Source organism: Mytilus edulis, chromosome 7, assembly GCF_963676685.1.
Source record: "Mytilus edulis chromosome 7, xbMytEdul2.2, whole genome shotgun sequence".
Lineage (NCBI taxonomy): Eukaryota > Metazoa > Mollusca > Bivalvia > Mytilida > Mytilidae > Mytilus > Mytilus edulis.
This window is the reverse complement of record NC_092350.1, coordinates 53512489-53536916: the sequence shown is the minus strand read 5'-3', so window position 1 is coordinate 53536916 and position 24428 is coordinate 53512489. Positions and strand designations below refer to the sequence as shown.

Genomic DNA, 24428 nt, shown 5'->3' with positions numbered 1-24428 from the left:
TCTGCACTGAAGAACGCGAATTAAAATTGCCATTACACGAAGTGTCCTTCAGCTGACCCCTAAAAATATGTATACTAGTACAGTGATAATGGACGTCATACTAAACTCCGAATTATACACAAGAAACTAAAAAAAAATCATACAAGGCTAACAAAGGTCAGAGGCTCCTGACCTGGGACAGGCGCAAAATTGCGGCGGGGTTAAACATGTTTATCAGATCTCAACCCTACCCCTATACCTCTAGCCAATGTAGAAAAGTAAACGCATAACAATACGCACATTTAAATTCAGTTCAAGAGAAGTCCGAGTCCGATGTCAAAAGATGTAACAAAAGAAAATAAATAAAATGACAATAATACATAAACAACAACAGACTACTAGCAGTAAACTGACATGCCAGCTCCAGACCTCAATTAAACTGATTGAAAGATTATGTCTTCATCATATGAATATCAGGCACAATTCCTCCCGTTAGGGATTTAGTATCATACTATCATAAAATATATGAGAAGAACATAACCCGTGTCATGCCAATAACTGTTTTTTTTTAAACTAAAATGTGTTTAGTTCCGATGCAAAGACCCTATAAGGGAATCAATATTAAAGCCAAAATATGCAATCTTTAATGACCTGACAACAGTATCGTAACTATATCCCTTCTTAATAAGTCTGTTTAAAGGTTTTGTAAGCTTTTGAGGTGAATACTGACATTTTTGTGCTTTGTAAAGAATATTACCATAAAAGATTGGATGTGCAATACCTGAACGTATAAGATGTCTGCATGTTGAGTTATATTTACGAATTATTTTCTTATACCGGTGATAAAATTAAGTAAATGTTTTGACTAGTTTGTGATATCGAAAACACTGGTGTAATAATTTTTTAGTAATACATACATTTCTCTCGCTAAAATATAATACTTTGATACATACACGAGCGAAGCGTACAAGTTGAGATATACTAACACCATAAGATGGTGACAAGGGTACGTCACCATCTAAAAATGGATAATTAACGATAGGAAAGGAAAAATCATCTCTTTTATTATAAATTTGTGTATTAAGCTTCCCGTTAATGATATAGATATCAAGATTGAGGAAAGGGCAGTGGTCATTGTTAGTATTAGCTTAATTTAAAATAAGTTCAACAGGATAAACTTCTTTAGTATACATACGGAAGTCGTCATTATTGAGAGCCAACATATCATCCAAATATCTAAAAGTATTGTTAAATTTTTGTATCAAATGTTTTTTCGATGGGTCTTTGTTAATTTTAGTTGATATTTTGACTGATTTCATGAAACACGCGGTGAATAACGAACCTTTTCCACGGCTGCAAGTGAAATAAAAATGGCAGAGCACGTTGCACGAAAATAACCCTTTACCACCCTCTTGAATGTCAATCAAAATTAAATGTATGTAAACTAAGAAAACAATTTAGGTGCTTAATACATGTAAAACTATCGACTATGGAATCACTGTGGGTTTATCTATTACTAGAACACACCCGTGATTTTGCAGGTCCGTGACTGAATTAAAGTATATAACTATGCGCAAGCCTTATTTTAGTATTAGTATTTTCATCTGATAAAGTCATGCCGATTATAAGATACACAGTTGTCTCTGCTTTCAAATCTTTCTGTTTGAACCCGTCGAACTGGAACTTATCAATTATTGGTAATATTAATTATTTGGAAAACAAAAGGTCCTGGAATGAAGTATTTTTTAATCAACAGCAGTGTCCTATATTAGTTATAAATAAAGTTGAATTCTTTGATTCGCTGTTTTACGTCATGCCCGCTAACAAATTGAAAACTGTACCTATACGCCTTATTTTTAGTCCAGATTTTTAGTATTCGTATTGTTATCTCAGAAAGTCTTACTGATTAAAATACTACAATAGATTACAATTTGAAATTGATTGAATTTAGTAGTGATTATGACCCCTGTATATAGCATAATCCTAAATACACCGTTTGGTGGTGCGCCTGTCAGATGCGGAACGTAGATATAAGGTAATAGGTAACAGGTGAATATACTATTGGTATCGGTATCGGACTCGACCCAGATCTTCTTAATTATTGGCAATATTAATTACGTGGAAAACAAAGGGGCCTGGAGTGGTGTAATTGTTAATCTACACCTTTGTACTATATTAGTTATTATGTATAAATTTGTATTCTTTGATTCGTCGTTTTTACGTGATGACGGCTGACATATTGGACCTCGTTATTTTAGTATTATAGATATATATGCAATCAGATGGTTTTGTATTATATGCTAATGATAAATGTAAAATACATTTGAATGGGTTCAAGCATTGTAGGCCCGTTATCATCATGGATTTACCTATTAATTATTTTAATTTTGTCGTTGTCAATAGATCTGCTATATTTGATTATATCCAAGCATTCATAAATTAAAAAAATCCAATAGCAAACATTGGGATCTACTTAGACAGGATGATGTTTGCAACGAAATATTTTCAAGCAAACCAAAAATAGCTTATAAAATGCACAAAAATAAAGCAGATTTATATTAGTGTCAGATTGATGTAAAACAATTGCAAGTCATGTAATACTAGCATTATGTGATCAATATTTTGTAATATAATTACAAGAAAGTACTAGCAGTATGTATACGGAGTCTTCCGAATAAGATTGTTTGCTATCGGAATTCGGATTGATGTTAGAATACGTGGATGCTATAGGTAAGTGCCACTTTTATACAGTGATTCCTACAGATTAGTTATATTCGAACTGATTTTATTGAGTAAGACAATGACTTGCTGAACTTCGATAATCTTCAACAACGAAGCGCCACTGAATGATAATGTTTACCACAGGTTTGTCAATTTGAATATTTCTACTTAAAATAATACAAAATTCCGTTTTTCTGAAGTACTTCCCTTTGCTTTTTATTCTTTTTTGCTTGACTTGTGCACCGTCCACTGAAGCTATTAAATGGCAAGAAGATGGCATGTCTTGACATTTATTTTTATTGATATGTTCATTTTTTTTTTATTGACTCACATGTACAGATATACTAATTCATATTTGGCATATCCTTTCAATGATTTGGGTTTTTAACCGTTTAGATTCAAGCGTTATGTATAAATCTTAACAAACGAAACGAGATAATTTTTAAAATCTCTTGAACATTGAAGGTATACTTTGTGCACATTGGATAATTCAAACTAGTATAATTGTTCACACTACTTCTCCACCAACATAGCGTGTACTGATATATGCATGTCTTTGTGTTTTGTATCGTTAAAGTTCTATCTTATTCATAATTAATACATAATAATATGTAGCCCAATCTCAAATGTGTTTATAAATTGTTAATATAATCATTATATTGGTAACTTTGTACGGAATTATCTCCGGTAATTTTACCAGTATCTCCTTTTTTCCTGGCAATAAGATCCATGTCATAATGTATCCAAATGATGCCTGCAAATTAACATAAAACGTAATGTTTATTTTCATTCTTTTGTATGATTTCAAAATCATTTTCTAAGGACTTTATTGTCGAACCCTCACAAATGCTTTAGAGCACGGCTATAGGCAATGGTTAAATTTGAAAGATTGGCTATTTATTATTTTTCCTTATTGTATGATACCCTTTTATTGATATTCATTCATTTGATCCCCATCATGGCTATTGTTTGTGTCCAGAAATATGTGTCGAATTCTAAAAAAAATTATTTAAAAGCTGTACTCGTTTATTAAAATATTCTGTGTTTTGATTTATCAATGAAACGCAATGAATAGATATCGAACACATATTCTGTATGGCAACAATTCAATACATACCAAAGGAATAACATTACAGTTCAATATCCGATATGATACTACAACGTTGGAAAATTATATGTAATTGCATGCATATGTTAACATCTACATTACCTTTGATAGTTGCTTCCAATGAACCATATAAGCAAGCAATATTAAGTATTGAGATGAAGTAAATTATACTTTCACATCAAACAGGTTTAGTAGATTGTTCAATCATAACTTGTGCCGCTTTATTGCATTTCCGAATATAACTGTTGTTCTGCAAGTTATAACGAAGACAGTAATAACTGTTTGCTGGGAAATCAATGTGAACCGGAGATTGAAGACTCGGCGAATTTCAGGACATTGACTAAAAAACCAAGAGGTATTATTAAGCTATTATATTTTCCGTTTCTTTGTTCATTCTTAACTACAAATATTTAGATTCCAATGTGACATTATAGAAAAGCAATACTGTTAATATTGATTGATTGAGATTTTTGTTGATGAAACAATATACTTATAATCTACATGAAGTTTTTTAAAAACTCGTAGAATTAAAAGTATGTTAATTTTGCATCATTAAAATTGTACGTTATATACGTTCGATTTTCCATATCCCAATCTCAACGTTACAACATAACTATTACAAGGTAGTTGCATTTCAGTTATATTTGAAGACCAGTATGTAAGATAAGAGTGCCAATAATCACAATAGAAGAGAACACTTCACGATGTCTTTATCACACTCCAAAATCAAGGATATCGACAGTGGTAGTAGTTATATGTGTGTAACTGGTGGGGTCGATGACAGCTTCTCCTTGAACGTGTAATAGCCAGTACTTCGACACTATATCGAGATACCTGATATCAGATTTTCACAAAAGAGAGACATGAATCAATGGAACTCAACAATATTTTACAAAATTAATGCACATTCAAATGAAAATGATATTAAGGATGTACACCTCTGAGGAGCAAAAATTTTCTAGAATTAAGTTTTTTTCTAAACCTGTTTTTGGTAGAGTTTATATTACTGTAATAAAATAATTGATGAAGAAAAAAATCATATGGTGGTGCACTACTTTATTTGCTACGGCCCTTTGTCATCAATTTTTACCTTTTTTGGGGCTATAATCATGAAAAAAATCACATTTCCACAATTAAACATTTTGTTATACCTTCAATAAAGATGAAGGGATACAAACTGAATAAATTTGAATTAAAAAAACTATAGGTAGGTGTTAATATAAGAATGTTTTATCATATTTTGATATTTTTTTGGTGTCAAATTTACCATGTTGTCAATTTTGTCAATTTGTGATTTTTCTCCTTTTTAAGTACAAATTGCATATTTATTCAACTTCTTTGTCATAAATGATTGAAAAAATACATATCTAAGAAATTTGAAAAGAAAAAAGGGATGTGGGATGTACATGTTTCTGGAAAAAAATATTTTTTGTATCCCTCACCTATTTTCTCATAATTTTGGCTAAAAAGACTGACTTGGTTGGCAATAAAATTTGAAAAATTGATTACTCAAAAGATACTCATTGGAAATACCCAATTTTTTCACAGAATTAAGTTTGATTATAACATTTTTCAAATTCATTGATATTTTTCACACATATTTTAGAAATAATTCGAGAACGAGATTTCAACGAGACTGAATGAGACTGAAATGTCAGAAGAATACATCCTTAAGAAGTATATTAGTATTTCAAAAGTTAAGTTAAAAATAAAAATGTTACTAGAAAGTTCTAGCTCGATAACGAAATACAAATGAAAAGTATTTCCAAAACAATGAAATCTTTTAAGAACTAAGTTTAAAAAGTGAATGTTCCTGTATACTTCGAGTTCTGTTTTAAGAATTAGGTAAGTAGTTAAAAAATAATGCCAATGTAGTTGCAAAATATTAACCTGAGTGGACTCAGTGGATTCCTGCGAGCTATATAATAAAAGTGAAAGGGGATACTGCCGGCTCTCGTATACCTTTTTTCTCCTCTTTTTTTCTTCTTTCCAAATTCAAATTTCATAGGGTGATGTGGGAGGTGAACTTTTCCCCACTGAAGCAACTCCTGATCAAGTTTTAAATAAAAAATTATCACTTTCAAAGACACATGTATGTTTAAAAATGGTATTGAAAAAACATCGAAGAAATTAGTATTCATCAAATTTATAATTTCACATGAAATGTGCATACTTTTGTAGTAAATTAATAAATAAGCTACATGTACTTCGTATTTTACCGTGTCTAGATAAAATTAAACTTGGAACAACATTTAATTAAGGAAATACTTATTTAAAATTGTTAAAAGGGGACTATCAAATCATATTCATTACATTTCTTTTTGTCCTTTTGTGATAAGATATCAATGTCTGATCTTATCATTGCTTTGATAGCCCGATTCAAACGGGCTCTGAGCAAAACAAAAAAATACATATTCGTACACTAGGCCAGCTCCAAATTATTTTAATAATAATGATTTTGTTTTCACATATGGCTTTCTTTCGTTCATTTTAATATAATTGCTAGGATTTATTTTCATTTACATTATTTCTAAAAGTTGCGTATGGTAAGCCAGCCAGACAAAGTTCAATTTATGCCAATCTGAATACAACTATAGCAGCAATAGTTGTTGATTGGGATGTGAATACGTTACTATATAACTAATATTTTGAAGTTTCAAAATAGTTAAGGTCATTTATCAATAAACATGCACCAAGGGGGCAATGCAATAAATAAGTTGAAGATCATACAGCTAAAGACAACAGTGTAAACGATACATGAAGAAGGGGAAAAAAGTGTCCATATAACACTAAAACCTAAAACCTGAACAACACTAACCTTATTTAAATCCTTGATGTCTTTTCTTCATTGTTTGTATCTCAACTGTCCTGTTACTTATTTTAAAAATCATACCAGATCAGAGGGCATCATAAACATTCTTGTATTGCTTTAAAAACAAGTCTTGTAGGACGTGTTCCTATTTGCCTATATGTATTTTTCATCCTATGTTGTCGATTGAAAAGTATTAAATAGTGGCAAAAAAGTTAGATTAAATCCAATTAGCCAATAGTTCATTTGTACCTCAGTAAGCGAACTATTATAGTATGATGCATGCGCTGAGTTGGTGTAAAATTTGGTATGTTTTAACAAAGATAAAAAATGTTAAGGAAGAATTCACTCATTCTGCGATTCTATAAAACCATATGAAACAAATAATGATTAAGAATGAAAAGATGTGCAATGGTTGTCAATGAGGCAACTACCCATTAAGACCAAAGAACAAAGACATGAACAAAATAAAAATAAGCATATGTTGTATGATTGCCAGTGAGACAAACTGAAGTCTCCACCAGAGACCTAATAACAAAGACGTTAGCAACTATAGGCCACCACACGACCTTCATCAATGAGCGAAACTTATACCGAATTACAAGTGAAATTTCTGACAGAATTAATCAACAACCAATTGTCAGAATGCTTTCTTGTAATAAATCCATTTTGCAAAACCCAACAGACGAATACTAAGGAAAATAACTAATGTATTTTACAACGAACGTGGTTTTTTTTTATTTGAAAGATGCTTTTTGTGCTTGTTTGTGCTTTTTCGTTTGTTTTAAGATTGAAACACAGTGATGACTGCTGTAACCATATTTTGACTATTTTTTATATGACAGTTGTTGTCCATTCGTTTAGTGTGTTTTGTCGTTTGATTTTGCCATTGGAATAGGGACTTTCCGTTTTGAATTTCCTCGGAGTTCAGTATTTTTGATTTTACTTCTTACATGTCGAAATAAACATTTACAGTTTATTCGGTTATAAAGAATGTGATTCGTAACTATATCGTATAAAACTGATCTTGTAAATGAAGAATATTTCAATAGAATGTGTTGTTCACTCTAGTAGGAGCATCGGTCTAAGAACGATAATCAGAATTAACTTGAATGTTATTTGCTGAAGCTTAATTTCTGGTATATTTAATAATTCTTTTTTTCTAAAAAAATAAACATTCATACTGTTCAGATATTTGATTTGAAGATAAACATTCAATTTATCTTACCTTAGTTCTTTAAAAAAAAGGTAACTTGGTATAACCTGACTCTCATGGCTTTGTTTGCATAATTATGCATATAATTAATTATATAAGAATTGCAAATCTATCCATATATTTGACAGTATAACCACAAACTTTGTAAAACTTATGACAAAGCAATAACTTTTATATTGATAGATGCATTTTCAAGAATTAAAAGGCCTAGCATTTGATGGTAAAAAGCATAAAAAGGGGAAAAAATCACAACAAAATAACATTTGATTATATATCTAAAATTTATAGATACACATCCATATATAGATAAACTTGGATCTACAATAAAGAAACATAATGCATGATTTATTCAGAAACAAACGTGAACCAACCGGAAAGAAATACATGTTTACATATAATTTTTGTATATAAATAAAATAGTACCAGTAGATATTACATTAGAACTAGATTCATCATACACGTATTATCTCTCTTTGCATTTATTTCTAACTGGATACTGAAAACTTTGCAGCTATGTGACATCCAATATCCTCATACTAGATATGTAGTGGTAAAATAAGTCTCCAATTGTGTATAATAGCAGACACATTGGCATGTGATTGTTACGTCACCATGCCCCAATCCTCTTTCGCCTCTTTCGTTCAGTAAAAACATTCATACCATATCTTACAGGTACATGTAGGTTGAGCATAGATAGTAAGAGTACAGTAGGTCTATGATCTTGATCATTCTTAATATCTATAATTATCTAATACCCAAGGCATATTCAAACTGATGAAAAGTAAGTCGTGAGCTGTATGACCCCCCCCCCAAAAAAAAAAATAAATGTTCGCTGAGGCGAGACATGCTTTTTTTTTAAAGAAAATTACACTTGTACAGCATGCAGTAAACGTATCCTTAAGATCGCATTTATTTCATGAAACCTTATCCTCATTACTATTTAAGAATTGAATGCTTCATTGGGATGTAAAGCATTGACGGAAGTACATTTTGTATGAAGCGTGGAAGCACTTCATTCTAAAAATGTACGCACGGTCAACGCTTTTACAACTCTAGGAAGTTACAAGGTTAAAGAAGAATTCAATACTGATAATTACATTTTTTCGCTATGATCATGAAAATGTAATTACTATCAAGTTTTGTTTTCGCTTTTATTTACCTGTGCACTGTATTAGTTTAAACATATTTATTTATAGTGGATTGGGAAACAAGTTTTGCAACTCATATTAACCCCTTTCCACTTTGCGGGTTCGAGTACTGCTTTGTAGCGCTGTAAGCCTGCTCTTGTTCGAAATCTACAAGGGTGTCTTTTACGTGCAAGAGATATAGCTCTCTCTTAACACGGGTCAGCCATTTATCGTCCCCTTCCGACGGACAATCATCGTTTTCTCAAGACCATACTCGCACTTCATAGTAGGAGCACGTGTCATCATAAATGTTAAAATTAATTTTGTAATGAAGTTGATTGAGGAATAACACGAGATTGAATTTAGCCAATCAGAATAACGTATTATAGAACGGAAGAAGCTAGACTGACCATCAATCTGACAAATTCAGCTGCCGCAAAAATGATGAAGTCAAAGCACATACAGAAGTAAGCCATCAAGTAGATGTCACGCCCAGAACTGGTCTTATAACAACGGCTTCTAGTGGGGACGCCCCACTGGAAGCGGACTGCCATCAGAAGTTTCCCTCTCAAAGGGGGGCCAATGTTGGTGGACCTAAGCATCTAAAGAGACTAGTTCAGGCTGACAATCTAGAAGCAAAAGAAGATGGGAATAGAAAGAAACCAAATCATTTTTAGGCAGCGGCCGATCAAACAAGATAAAAGGGAGGATATCATTATAGGTACACTCAATGTACAAAATGTGAAATCAAACGCCCTCTATATCAAAAACTTGTTAAGGGATGTACATGTGTTATGCATTCAAGAACACTGGCTTTTCAATGCGGAAAAGAAAATCATAGCTGAAAGTACTGAACATAGCGGATACATAGCTAAAAGTGTTGATGATAATGACGACCCTGATTTCAACGTATCAATGAAAAGGGGATATGGTGGAGTAGCCATAATCTGGAAAAAGAAATTAATGAAAATATAAAGGAACTGATAGACGGTGGAAATAGAATACAAGCCATACATATTCAACAAGGAGACAAACCAATATGTCTTATAAATGTATATATGCCATCAGATAGCAAAAATGCAGACATCGAATACAAAGACACATTGGCTCAAATTGATGAAATGATAGAGAAATATAAAGACACACACGAAATTATAGTATGTGGAGACATGAACGGGTCACTTGATAGAAGCTCGACACCTCATGATAAAATCATAAAGACGTTCTGCGAGGAAAAATGTATAGGAAATACTGAGAAATGCACAGTAAAAGAAACATTTTATCACCAGAATGGTAAATCAAAAGGACAAATTGATTACTTCCTCTTCAAAAGTAACTCAGAAATCATTAACAAAATCAGACAAATTGATGTCATTGATACTGACCCAGAGAATACCTCGGACCATGTACCAAGCAACAACTATCATAGCAAAACTGAAATGGACTTACTGCGACCATCAAATTTATAAGAAAGTCATTAATAAAGATCTACTAAAACTCATGCAAAAATCTAAAGTAATCATTGAGCAAGATATAAGAAATCTAGAAAAATTGCTACATAAAGCCGGAGAAGCGGCAATCCCAAAGTATAGAAGAAAAATCAATATCAAATCAAAGGGAAAGGCGATATGGAATGAACAAATAAATAAGGCATCAAAGCAATAAAAAAATGCATATAAAGTATGGAGGCAACATGGAGCACCCCAAGAAAGAAGTAATGAGCTCAAAATCAAAATGACAGCTGCAAAGAGAATACTTCGAAAAGCACAAAGACAAGCCTATGCCTCGCAGAGAGAATCAACAGCGGGAAAATTATGAAAGCTTCAAATGCAGATACAAAACTTTTTTTACAAGCTTATCAACATGCAAAGAAAAACACCACTTACTAACACCAAGATACTGAAACTGACTGCAGAAGATGGACCAAGCATAATGAACATCTGGCAAGAACATTTCCAACAACTAGCTACACCAACATTAGAGGAAAATTTTGACACTGAAAAACTAGAGCTAGTAGAAATACAAAACAATATAATAGAATCCATAGAAAGGGAAAAAGGTCAAGGGATAGATCTTGTTAATGTAAAGGAAGTAAATAAAGCTATAAAAAAACTCAAAGCAGGAAAAGCACCCGATGAAGATGGAATTTCGGCAGAACACTACAAACATGGGATGGAAGAGTTAACTCCCTTTATAGTACATTTGCTAAATTTTATTTTAACATATTTGGATGTACCAATCTTCCTAAAAACAGGGATTCTAACACCAATCTTAAAGAAAGAAAAAGACAAAACATTACCATCTAGCTATAGAGGAATAACTGTAACTAAAACCTTTGCAAAAATATTACAAAGTATATTGAAGGATAAGGTTGACTCTGTATTTAACAACATACAAAACTCCCTGCGAAGAGGCTTTACAGAAGGAGTATCATCACTATGTGCAGCATTCCTCACATCAGAAGCAATCGAAGAAAGTAAGAAATTAAAGATACTGCATATCTTAATAACTCTTGATGCAGAAAAGGCATTTGACAAGCTAAACCCTGAAATCCTATTCAACAAGCTGAACGTACCATTATGGAATAAAAGGAAATCTCTGGATATTACTGAGAAACTTGTATAAAGGAATGAGTATTAAGGTTAAATGGGAAGGGCAATGCACAGAAGATGTAATGGTGCTACAAGGAATTCAACAAGGTGCAAAACTATCTACAACGCTATATAAATGCTACAACAACGTCATACTGGATAGCATATTAAAAAGTGGACTTGGAGCATGTATTAGTGACACAAGTCCCTACACCAACATGTGCCGATGACATTGCTGTCCTGGCAAATAGTACTGCAGATGTAAAAGGAATATTAGACAAAGTACAACACCATACAAGCAGAGATCTAGTCAAAATCAATCCAACTAAATCTGAAGCTGTTCTATACAATGCAAAAGGCTCAAACATATTCTGACATTGCAATTTGAAGACAATGACATCAATATAACCAATGAAACCAAACATCTAGGTATCAAAAGAAACGAGCAAAACCGTGCAAATATCTCAGAAAGAATAAGAACCGGTAGGGCAACAATATACAGCCTTCTTGGAGCTGGGTTACATGTCAGAAGGGAATTCTCACCCATGGTCGCATACAAGCTATGGAGAACATATGCAGTACCAAGAAGCATATACGGACTTGAGGTGATGAACTTACTTGCAAAAGAAAAGGATATGCTAGAACTGGCAGAGAGAAAAATCCTCAGATAAATTCAAGGGCTTCCAAATAATACAGCAAATATGGCTGTCTATACCCTGGTAGGAGCAGAACCTATTGCCATCACATTAGACAAAAATGTACTTACCTTCTTCATGAATATTGTTCGAAATTCAGGAACCATAGAATGTGAAATTCTGCGCCGACAAATAGTATTTTCAGACCAAAGAGGAAAAGACTTTGTCAACAGAGTAGAAAAAACTCTATCAAAATACAATTTAAAATCTAGTAGCTACTACATAGAAAATCCACTGAATAAAATCGAATAGAAAAGACTAGTAGGAATAAAGATCAAGGAATACTGGAAAAATGAATGTCATAATGAAAAAATGGAAAAAAAACATCACTTAAATACATAGAGATACAGAACAATCCATTAAATGAAGCTCACAATATATGGAAACGTGTAAAAAACAATAGTTCAGATGTAAAGGCAGGAGAAATAAAAGCAAGAATAAGTACTCAAACGTACATATTCCAAGCCAAAAGAGCTAAGTTCGATCCGAAAGTTAACCCGATGTGTACAATCTGTGAACAGGGAAATGAAGATCTAGAACATTTTCTTCTACACTGCAAAGAATTAGAGCAAATGATATCTAAATACTGCTCAAAAATCGAACAGACAATGGATGAAATTGACACCTCAACATACAACAAGATCATACAACAAGGGAATTTCCTGAAGCTCATAATGGACTGTACTAGCAAGGACATAAACTGTTACTCAACTGTGTATGAAAACATTGAAACTTTGGCTAGAAATATGTGTTATGAGATGCACTTGCTGCGCACAAAAAGGATAAAAAAACAACTTGATCACAAGTACAGTATAAGTAAACTTTTTTAAAATAAAATAGTTCCTTACTAATAGTATATCATCTTACTATTTTATGACTTATAAGTATTTAAAAATAAATCTTCTCTTTTTAAAAATTGTAAGATATCAGTTATAATTTAAAGAATAATGACAAGATCTCCATATAGTAAATTAAACTGTGAAGAAAATTTATGTATATATTATAGCTTAATTTTTTTCCAAACCCCAACCATTTTACATGTCTGATAAAATAACATTTTCATTATAGATCCCGATGTATGTATAGCACTCTTAACTAATAATTATAAGTAAGTTTAATTTGAGACCATTTTAATTCTTATTTGTAAATATATGCAGTTGTTACTTAACGTTTTCTTACACCCCAGCACATATGAATAATATATTTTTTTTTAACTTTATGATGACAATCCTATGAATTAATTCTGATATTTGTTATTTAGTGATTATTATAACCAAATTCAGTCATCTGTATATAATTAAATGTTTCCTTATGTTTTAAGGTGTAAATAGTTGCTAAAACTATACCCTTTGGGTAGTGCTCCACAATTATTGGAGGAATATACAAGAAACTGAACTGAACTGATTATAATGAAACATACATGTAATGTAATTATCAATTGGTAATGAACGAACTTTTTAGTATTGCTACTAGTAAATTTGACTATGGAAAGAAATTTGCAACAGTAAGATCATTTAGTCTTTTAACCTTTAAAATACATGTATATATTTTAACATTATACTTAATCAATACACCATACATGCAATCTTCTCATTACTTCATTAAAACATATGTGCATGTATTGCTAGGCCATACAGTCTACACGTCTGCATGCTAATTTCAAGCACAACTCCATATACAGACTTTACAGTGACTTTTTGTTGTGACAACAAAAGAATAAAAGAAGGTATGTCATTTCTTATTGATTTTTTTACGAACGTTTATTTATAAGTTCGAAGTACAAATTTACTGTCCTACAGATATTTTGACTTTCTTGGACCTTTTTTTCAAATCATTTCATCGCTTTATGTATTTTGCTACTTTTAAACATTGACTTTATATATTTTTCACCGAATAAGCTTACAAATATTTCATGTTTCCGCTGTTTTGTTCATTTTAACAAAAAAAATCGAACGGCTTCTAAATTTGAAAGTAAGTTTTACTAAAATGTTTCCCCCTGGGAAAATTTTGGATCATTGCAGTTCTTCTCTCACGGATATTTGGCAATACGTATGCATATAGTCACTTCACCCTTTGCCAATCTTTCCCCCATATGAAAGATTTCATTATATTTATGAGTTTGAAAGTTAAATCCAACAGAGTTGGAATTAGATTTTTATGCTGACAAATATTTATTGTCAATTTACATTTAAATTACACAATTGTTCGTCAGTCTGTCTATGTGTCCACTTGTCTGTCTTTTTTTTACCAGTCTTTCTAATAGTTCCTTATATTGCCTACATTCTTCACAGTCTGGCTATGTGTCCACTAGTTTGTCTATATGGTTACCAGTTTGTCTATGTCCACTAGTCCGTCTATATTTTCAACGGTCTGTCTATGTATCCATTAGTCTTTCTTCATGTTCAATAGTCTGACTTCGTATTCACCATGCAGTCCGTCTTTGTGTCTACTATTCTGTCTACATGTCCACCAGTTCTTCTCCATGTTTAATAGTCTATCTACATGCGTACCAGTCAGTGTACATTTCCAAGTCTGACAACATGTCCACCAGTCTGTGTATTTGTTCATCAATCTGTCAATATGACTTTGTCTTCCCTACCAGGCGGTCTATATTTCTACCATACTATGCCTACATGTCCATCAGTCCATCTATTTTTTTTACCCGTCTGTAATTGCTTTTTTTGTGTTGTTTTGTCTGATCGTTCGAATCTTTAACATGCTGACTTTTACATGCATTATGACAACTTACTACATGTAGGTGTATAATCCATACTAATATCCTCATGCTTTGAAATGCCAAACAGTTTTCGTTGGAGTTCATTACCGCCACAACAATTCACAGGTCCATTTTTTCTGACAACAGGCTAATTTTGACGAGTTAACTTGTATTTCAATAATGCAAGTAAAGCTTCAAAGTTAAATAGTATTATATATCTATATCCGGTTGAAAAACTTTCGTCTCCGACCATACTAAAAAGATATCTGCACCTGTCCTAAGTCAGGAATCTGATATTCAGTGGCTGTCGTCTGATTATGTTGTTCATAAGTCTTTCTCGTTTTTTTGTTTTTATATAGATTAGACCGTTGGTTTTTTCCGTTAGAATGGTTTTACACTTAGTCTAGTACTTTTTAGAGCCTTTTATAGCTTGATGTTTGGTGTGGTCTGACGTCGCCGACGTTATATAACAAGGGAAAACAAACAGCTTCTCGTGCTATTAGGTGGGGAAATTGGCCTGATTCTGGTTTTTCCCCTATCACACTGAGGGGGAACAGTTGGATCATGCCAATTTTTCCCGGGGGGAAATTGGATCAATCCAGTTTTTCCCTCCGGAAAAATTATGTGCTTTTTTATATAAACTGAAGCATTGTTTCATACATGTAAAAGTAGTCTGACGTCGCCGAAGCTATATTACAAAGGGTTAAATACATTTTAAGCTTCTCGTGCTATTAGAGGAGAAATTGGCCTGCTCCTGGGTTTCCATTAATCACGCTGAGGGGGAACAGTTTGATCAGGCCAATTTTACCGGGGGCAAAATTGGATCAATCCAGTTATTCCCTTCGGAAAAATTGGCATGGGGAAGAATGGCTATAGGACACTGGAACCCGGAAATCATCACACGATATTTGATAACCCTTAGAGTATCTTCGTTCTATAATAAGGTAATATTATACAGTTATTTAATATGTAACTATGCAATAGATCAAAATATATTTCCCGAGGTATGAAGATCAGCTCATTGTTCTATTGCCCGACGCCAACGGTTGAGGGCAATAGAACAATGAGATGATCTCCAATCCGAGGGAAATATATTTTGATCTATTGCACTGTTAAACATTCAATAACTGTTTTATTACCTAATACATATCGAGTCAGTTCTAACAAATTCTAAGAAATAAAACCCATGAAAGTAACAACTGTATTAATTATGATGTGTAGGGAACAAACATGTACGACCAAAACTTTAGAAATTCAATAAAACGGACATGAAATCAGAGTAATTTAAGTGACAAGAAATCATCGTGACAGTACACAGGCTGTGTACAATTATTTATGCAATTACGCCGGGTTGGGAATTGTGACGATATCTAGTATACCCTTTTTAATGTAGAATGCCGAGCTCGTAAAAGAACCTTGAGTTTGCATCAAATTTTTTAAGGGTAAAAAAAAATTTCATTCATTACACCAACAGTCCCAAGCTGTCCTTCATTCCGGACGAACTGTTTGCAGAAATTATGCATTTATTGTGATGTTTCATATATTTTCTATCTGAAATCTGCTACTTGACCTTACGCAAACAACAACTTATTAAAGAAACTTAATAAACAAATAGTAAAACATTACAAAGCTCAGACAAGTTGGTTTGATAGCACTGATTAATTTATAACTTAGTACATATCTACATGTAATATACATCCTCTGTCAGTGTCATAAACGTTTACATTATATGAACAAAGACAGTATATGTATATGAAAGCTATTTAAATTACAGAAAAAAAGGATTATATGGCATATACTAATTTCTTTTTTAAATATGGTCCTTTCAAGTACATTGTAGTTAGTTTTTTCTTATACCCTTTTATTTTAAATACAGGCCATGTTTGATTTCGCATTTAACACTGTCCTGAGTTCTTTTTGATTCTTACAAAAACACAATTCCTATCTACATGAACTTTTCTTTTTGCATATAATATACAGTATGCTTAACATAAATATAAATATTTTAGTCTTGAACTTAGCAGTCATACATGTACAAAACTGATGTATTGTACTGAAATCATTTATGTAGTTCCTTTAGAGGGATATAAATTCGTAACACTGATTGCACTGTAGTAATTTCAGCCCACCTGATCATGCGACCAAGTAGGCTCTCTCCTCGAGTAATTACAATGTTCCAATTTTTTGGTCTTTTTATTTTAGAAAAGGGGTGGGATGGGGGTATTTCAAATTTATTGATTAAACATTTTAATCATTGTGTAATTTTAACATACTGTACTAGTTATACTTAAACTACAAACAAATAGTACTAAGAAATATGTAAATGTGACTCTGATTATTCAATAGAAATTTTATTTAATGTTTGCATGCTCGTTAGTTTTCTTGTTTGAATGGTTTTACACTAGTCATAACTATTGGGCCCTGTTATGTATGTAGCTTGCTGTGTGGTGTGAGCTAAGGCTTCGTGTTGAAGGCTTTTCTTTGACCCATAATGGTTTACTTTTACTTCGATGGAGAATTGTTTCATTGGCACTCATACCACATCGTCTTATATCTATACAAAAATATTAATAGAACCGATTAATGATTTTCTAATCCACCGTTTAGTCGTAAGTGTTGAAATAATAAATCTTTTTAAAACTTAAAATGTATCGTTTTTCTATTTGTTGTAGTAGCAAACATGTTTTTGCCATGTATAGTAGTTGGTATAGCAACAAGCTTCGTGCTTGTCCAGTGTCATGATTGTAAAGATTATGACTTATCTGCATCTGACCAGTCTTTTCTGATGAAGCATTATCTCATTACCACTAGAAAAGATGGAGGCCTTTCAACCGGAAAGCCGATCGCCTCAGGTATGAACGTTAACGTTTTACCTGTATAACTTGTGTAAAGAAAACAGATTTTAAAAAGGAAAACAATAGAAAACAAAACATTAAATACTAAATATTGTTTAACAAAACAACACGAAAAACAACATAAACACAAATTTATATAAGAGATTGAATCATGAAATTAATGAAAAAAATAATGAAAAAAATGCGCAAAAGATATTGCATCTTTTCAATATTAAAACATACTGCTTGTTCTTAAAAATGATAAGATAATGCAGCTGAACAAAACAAATTCAATTTTATGTGAAAATATAAAAAAATAAACGGTCAATTTACAATCAAAAATCATCAATCAACACCAACTTCTCGCGAAAGAATATGTTTTTGAATATCTGTCAACCTGCTTTACTTGTAAGAGGAGGGCAGACAAATAAAAAGTTTATGAAGACATCCACAAAAAAAGTTGTATTCGTGCTTTATGAATCTGGTTGTACATGCATTTCCTAATTTTAATTAATTTGATTTAAATAACATCATTATAATGTATCATAAGCACGTAATATAAATTTAGAGGCGCAATTAATAATACATTTTGCAAATTAACACACATAACATTTGCTGTAGGTGTGACATATATACGTTGGGGAAAGAAAGGATGTCCGAAAGGAGTAGATATGGTCTATACAGGTAAGTAAAAGAAAATAAATGCATTTGAAATTACGAAAGAGGAACTCTTTTGCTTCGTTAAGCTTTGCTTCTCTGTCCTTCCATGTATATAACTGTATTGTATTTTAAGCGCCGACAGCTGATGCGTCAACAGTTAACTCAATTTGCGATCATCAAATCACCAATGCAAGCCGTTGCAGCTTAAAATACAAAATCGCTTTCTCAATTTGATTGAAAGAGGGGCAAATGATACAAGAGAGACAGTCAAACTCATAGATCGAAAATATACTGATAATGCCATGGTTAAAAAAGAAAAAGGAAAACAGACAAAAAATAGTACACAAGACAAAACATAGAAAACTAAAGACACACAATCCATATCAAAAACTAGGGGTAATAACAGGTGCTCTAAGTGAATGAAACTGACCGAAAACAGTGTCTAAATATTAAATTAAAATCTGTTATACATATGTAACACTCCCAAACGTGTCCTTACCCGTAAACGTGTCCGATCCCTCCAAACGTGTCCGTAAAATTCAATGTTTCCCAAACGTGTCCGATTTCAGAACCCCCAAACGTGTCCGATAATTGGTTTTCCCAAAAACGTGTCCACTGTTACATGTCAAAATGTCCCACGTCATTGAGGACACAGTTGATGGTCATTTATTAGCATGAGTTTGTTCAATGCCAGCTGTTAATGATTAGCATGAAAAAATATTTCAAATTTAGTCTGTAACATATGAATTAACCTTGACTGAAATTTATTATTGTCCAGTTGCAAATATTTCATGCTCATTTAAAGCGAACATACATATGATTTTTGTACTGTTATGTAAAGTATTTTGTACTAGTAAACTCCGTTGATGCATGCCTTTTATATTAATCCAAATATTGCATTTTTTCAGCAGAATTAACTTCCTTTCTTTCAACAGTTCTGATATTTTTAAAGCTCATTAACTGGTTATCAGGTTTTTCAATAAATTTTAGGTTTCGAACATCACTAAAGACACACGAACAAGAGACATAACGTCCAGTGCAAAACATTGAATGCATTATTTGAAAGATATCATGTTAGCAATTAATGCATTTGTTATTTCGGGGCCTTTTATAGCTGAATTTGCGGTAAGGGCTTTGCTTATTGTTGAAGGCCGTACGGTGACCTATACTAGTAGCTATCAATTCCTGTGTCATTTGCAATCACAACACATCTTCTTATTAATACTGTAGATAAGTTCTTTTGTCATACCGGGAATTTAAGATTTGACATAAATTCTAACGGTTATTCGTGATTAACACTAGTTAGGATTTATATCTAAAAAAAAATAAGAGTTAGTAAAAACTAGTGTTGTCAAATCGTACACTTTTGCCTAACCGGTTACTCGGATAATCGTTCGACCGATTAACCGGTTAACCGGTAATTTAAATTGGTGTTTGAAAGCCTTATCAATAGAACCCTACACATAGATATAAGATGTGGTATGAGTGTCAATTTGACAACCTTTCATCCAAGTCATAAATACGCTTTTAGAATTGAAGTTTTTCCTTTAGCATTATAAGGCTTGTCTGTGAGGATTCCTGGCGAAGTTTGACTTTTAATAATCAAATACACCGTATCAATTATAGCGTTTGTACCAACTTCAGATTAAAAAATAAAAAAAAAATCTTCATCTCGTAGAATTGAATATGTCATATGTCTGAAACCGATTATTCTTTCCTTTTCTCTTGTTGTCTCCGAAAATAATGGGGTGTGTTTCAATTTGAAATGATTAATTATAAAAAAAAAAAGAAGATGTGGTATGATTGCCAATGAGACAATTCTTCACAAGAGACCAAAATGGCACAGAAATTAACAACTATAGGTCATTGTACATGCTGTACGACCTGTTTCTTCACTGTGTTTGCTTTTTTCTTTAATGTTACTCGTACTTTCACGTATACATTGAGTACATTCACATTGGTTTGCATTTCACAATTTTTGAATTTAAAGTAAGACTAACACTTGCACTACGGAGGTTGCACATTTAAATGTAGGTTTACACAATATTAGATCGAAAACGAAATAATGAAGTAATTAGTAAAATTAAATCTCATTACTGATTTAAAGTTACTGTTAAAAAAACATGTTTACTAATTATGTTTCTTAAAGATCCTGCCCCGAACTCTAATTAATTTTATGTTTTTAGGATTAACAATAGCAATCAATATACTGGACAATTGATCTGTCAAACTAATTACCACGACGACAATTTTTAAATAAAACATAACTATTTAATGATTTGATTTTCAACACAAATTTATATCAAATCTATCGAAATTGAAAAAAGTCCGGTTAACCGGTTAGCGTTTTTGGTATTCGGTATTCGGTCGTTCGACCGATTAACCGGTTAACCGGTTAACCGTTGACAACACTAGTAAAAACCGATTTTTTATGACATCAGTAAGAAACGCGCAGAGAATGGGACATTCTCCCTACACGAAGTGTCTGATTTAATATCTTCACGTATTTATGATATAAAAAAAAAATATGGACACATTTGAGGGATTGGACACATTTGGGTGTTGTTGTTTTTTTTAAATGGATACGTTTGGGCGCTTAAAAAATGACACGCTTTCGAGCTGTTTTACAACAAACATGATTTTCAGTTCAGTGACGTCGATGTGGACACGTTTGGGGGAATCGGACACATTTGAGGGTAAGGACACAAACCTGAGTGTTACACATATTCATACCAATAACTGTGAATTGATGCCATACAAATTGGTGACGTTATTCAGTCAAAATGAACGTTGTTTCATTAGAATGGAAAATTTAGGCTATCAAAAGTTCACTACTTATATTTTCAATAGCCACGTTTTGCCTCAATGCTTGGAAACAATACAGGAATGTAACAAACTATTAGTGTGACTCAAGATTAACGTAAACTCATTTTGAATATTAAAAACGCAAATGTTAGATTTGAATTGTATTAAAATCATAGTAAATTAATATGCTAACTGCTAGCATTTACAGCCATAACAACGACTTAAATATAATGGACATTATTATCATGTTAAAATAAGATACGATATCCGTCTAGCATATATGCCAAGTTAATGAAAAACGGAATAAATTTCTGTATCCTAGGACAAGTTGGAGGAAATGACCGTGGAAACAAAGCTGGAGGTGTCAACTATCTATGTCTACCAAATGATCCGGAAAATGGAGAGTCGCAAAAAGACGACAATGCCCAATTATTTGGTACAGAATATGAGATTGGTTCATCATACAAACCATCAGGAATGAAAGGGGATATGTATAATAAAGAAGTGCCATGTGCTATGTGTTTCCAAAAAAGAAAATCTGTTCATATGATGATTCCAGGTATTGTTTAGGTTTTATTGTTATTTCCTGTCTATTTTGGCAGTGCATCATATGTTTGTTTTTATTTTCCATTGAAGAGTCTTAATACGATTTAGATAACTAAGTTTGTGTTTATGATAAAGCTTTAAAATGCTACTAGCAAGAAAGTAATACAAAACACTAGAATAAAACGATTAAAATAAACAACTTGTCAGATCGAAACCTAAGACAACAAAACTAAAAAACAAGAAGTTACTATACCTGTCGATGAGTGTTTGTAGTAACACAAAACGTTTTAACACCAACTTTAGCAGATTTTGATTGATACTCAAAATACTGTTATCTAAGATATTTGTAAAATAAAGAAATGTGATCAATTAAATGTTTGAATTTCATCAGCAAAGCAGGGATTTAGAAATCAGACAAAGAAATACATGACAGTAACGAGTTTCTATATAAGGGGGCTCGACGGTATAATTCCATTTTTTTTAAATATAGAATTTCGCTAATTTTTTTTTCTATAGATGAAATTTGTAATATACTTAATGCATTTTTGTTGAGGTACATTTTTTTCGGTTGAGCTACATTGTAGTAGGAGAAATATAAGTAATATCGAAATAAAAAAAGGACTAAATTACAGAAATCGCTAAAATTTTACAATTGTTTACAGGTTATTTACAGGGTAAATACCAGTCACGGATGAGTTAAAAAAGATATTTCAATTCTAACGCAAACAATGGCATTTTTTGCATCAAAAGGAGATATTTTGGAGCTTTTTTAATGTTATAAAGATATTAAAGTCATCTTGGGCCAAAAAAAATGATTTTTTTTTGTTGATTTTTGTACAGTATCACAGAGTAACAACTATTAGTGAAATAAATAAAATTTGTAATGAAAAACATTTTTTTTCTTCTGAAATGTATGTACCCTCGAGCCTCCTTAACACAGTTGTCCTCATTACAGGCAGAAACACATGCTACAAGGGCTGGACATTCGAGTACAGTGGTTTTCTAATGACAGCTTATAAGACTCACAGCAGTAAGGATTATTTGTGTGTTGATAAAGATGCCGAACCGTACGATAATAAAGGAAGCAATGAAGATGGGGCTTTATTGTATGGAATCAGAACTAAATGTGGGAGTTTGAGGTGTCCTCCATACAAAGATGCTACAGATGTGCGATGCGTTGTTTGTGCAAAATAGTTAATAAAAACACATAAACATATTAAATGCTTTTTTTTATTTACAAATATAATACTGTTAACATGAGAAGATTGGTGAACACAAGGACAAAATTTACTGTCAATACAACTGGACTTTTCAAAGAAGGTCAACTTTGTTGTAGTTGATATTTAATTCAAGTGTTTAGAACAATTACAAAATTTACAAACTAATTATTTACGATCTAAGCGTATCACTGAAATCATAACTTAAACAAAATTCCAATAGACTTACAGCTAACCAGACATATAAAATTTCAATCCTGGTATCTATGATGAGTTTATTTACAGCGACTTAGTTGAGGCAATGATGATGTTTATATATATGTTATATGTTATCAATTCTATCGCGCACAGTACCTCTCTCTCGAATAGTCATCATGAATTACGCAAGAGAAAACAAATTTGCTTTTGTTTTTTTGTGTGTGTTTGTTTAGGAAAAGATGGGGTTAAAATAGTATTTTGAACTATTTATTATGTAACAACACCTTGTTAATTTCAATTCTTTCAACATTTCTGAGGATGGATAGAATTTGTTCTCATTAAGGTTTTTCTATCTTTCTTTTAAAAATTCTCACCAAATTGGTATGATGATTTTATTCCGGTTCCTTCATTTTCTTGAGTTGATGTAATTCATGTTTTAATTCTGAAACATTGCTTGTGTGTACAACGCTTCTGAAATAATACCTTAAAGGAAAAAAGTATTATTGCAAATGGCTTTGATAATTGAGATGACAACATAGTATAATATATTACAAAATGTGTACTACGCAAGCTTTAAAACCTACAATATCATAGTAATCAAATTGGTGGAAAATTCATTTATTTTCTTAGATTATTTATATGAAGACTGTTTTTCTTGATATAACTGTTCCTGTGAACCGTACAAATTATCAGGTTTTTTGTCTTCTCCAAAGTTGTTCGTTATGTCCACAGGATGTTGCAATTATTTTTAGTTTTAAGTCAAGATATATGATTAGGGTAATGATATACTACTAACAGTTGTCTGTTATCGGTTCTCCGTAGAAACTGCTGTCGATATAGACAAAATATTTAAACATTGAGATCCTTCAGTTGCCTTATGACATTGTATTGAGGGCAAAACCAAAGTTAATTTGGCGACCTAGATTTGGACGTTTGCAGAAGCTTGGTAATACATGATGAAGCCGAACATGTATCGTCTGAGAGTACATTTCGGTAAAAGACTATGACCTTGAAAAACATCAACCGGAAGAGAACATTCGTTAAGTTTGTAGCTAGTGTAGACACTTAATTAACTTAAAGGTACTAGGCACCATGTATTGTTTTACGAATTTGAGATAACTCTTCAAATGAATTGTGGAGGGGTATCTTTTTAAACCGGAAGAAGCGGGTGTTTCCATTTTCAAGCAAAATTGTATTCAAGAAGCC

General features: G+C 32.2%; 1 protein-coding gene across 1 annotated transcript; it reads left to right on the top strand.

Moving 5' to 3' along the window:
* Positions 1 to 13888: 13888 nt before the first annotated feature.
* On the top strand, positions 13889 to 23006 carry LOC139481775 (short-chain collagen C4-like). Its single transcript, XM_071265273.1, has 5 exons — positions 13889 to 13972; positions 17635 to 17814; positions 18418 to 18480; positions 21584 to 21820; positions 22763 to 23006. Exons 1-5 carry the CDS (start codon positions 13897 to 13899, stop codon positions 22999 to 23001), a joined length of 795 nt encoding a protein of 264 aa, XP_071121374.1. The 5' UTR covers positions 13889 to 13896; the 3' UTR covers positions 23002 to 23006.
* Positions 23007 to 24428: the final 1422 nt, after the last annotated feature.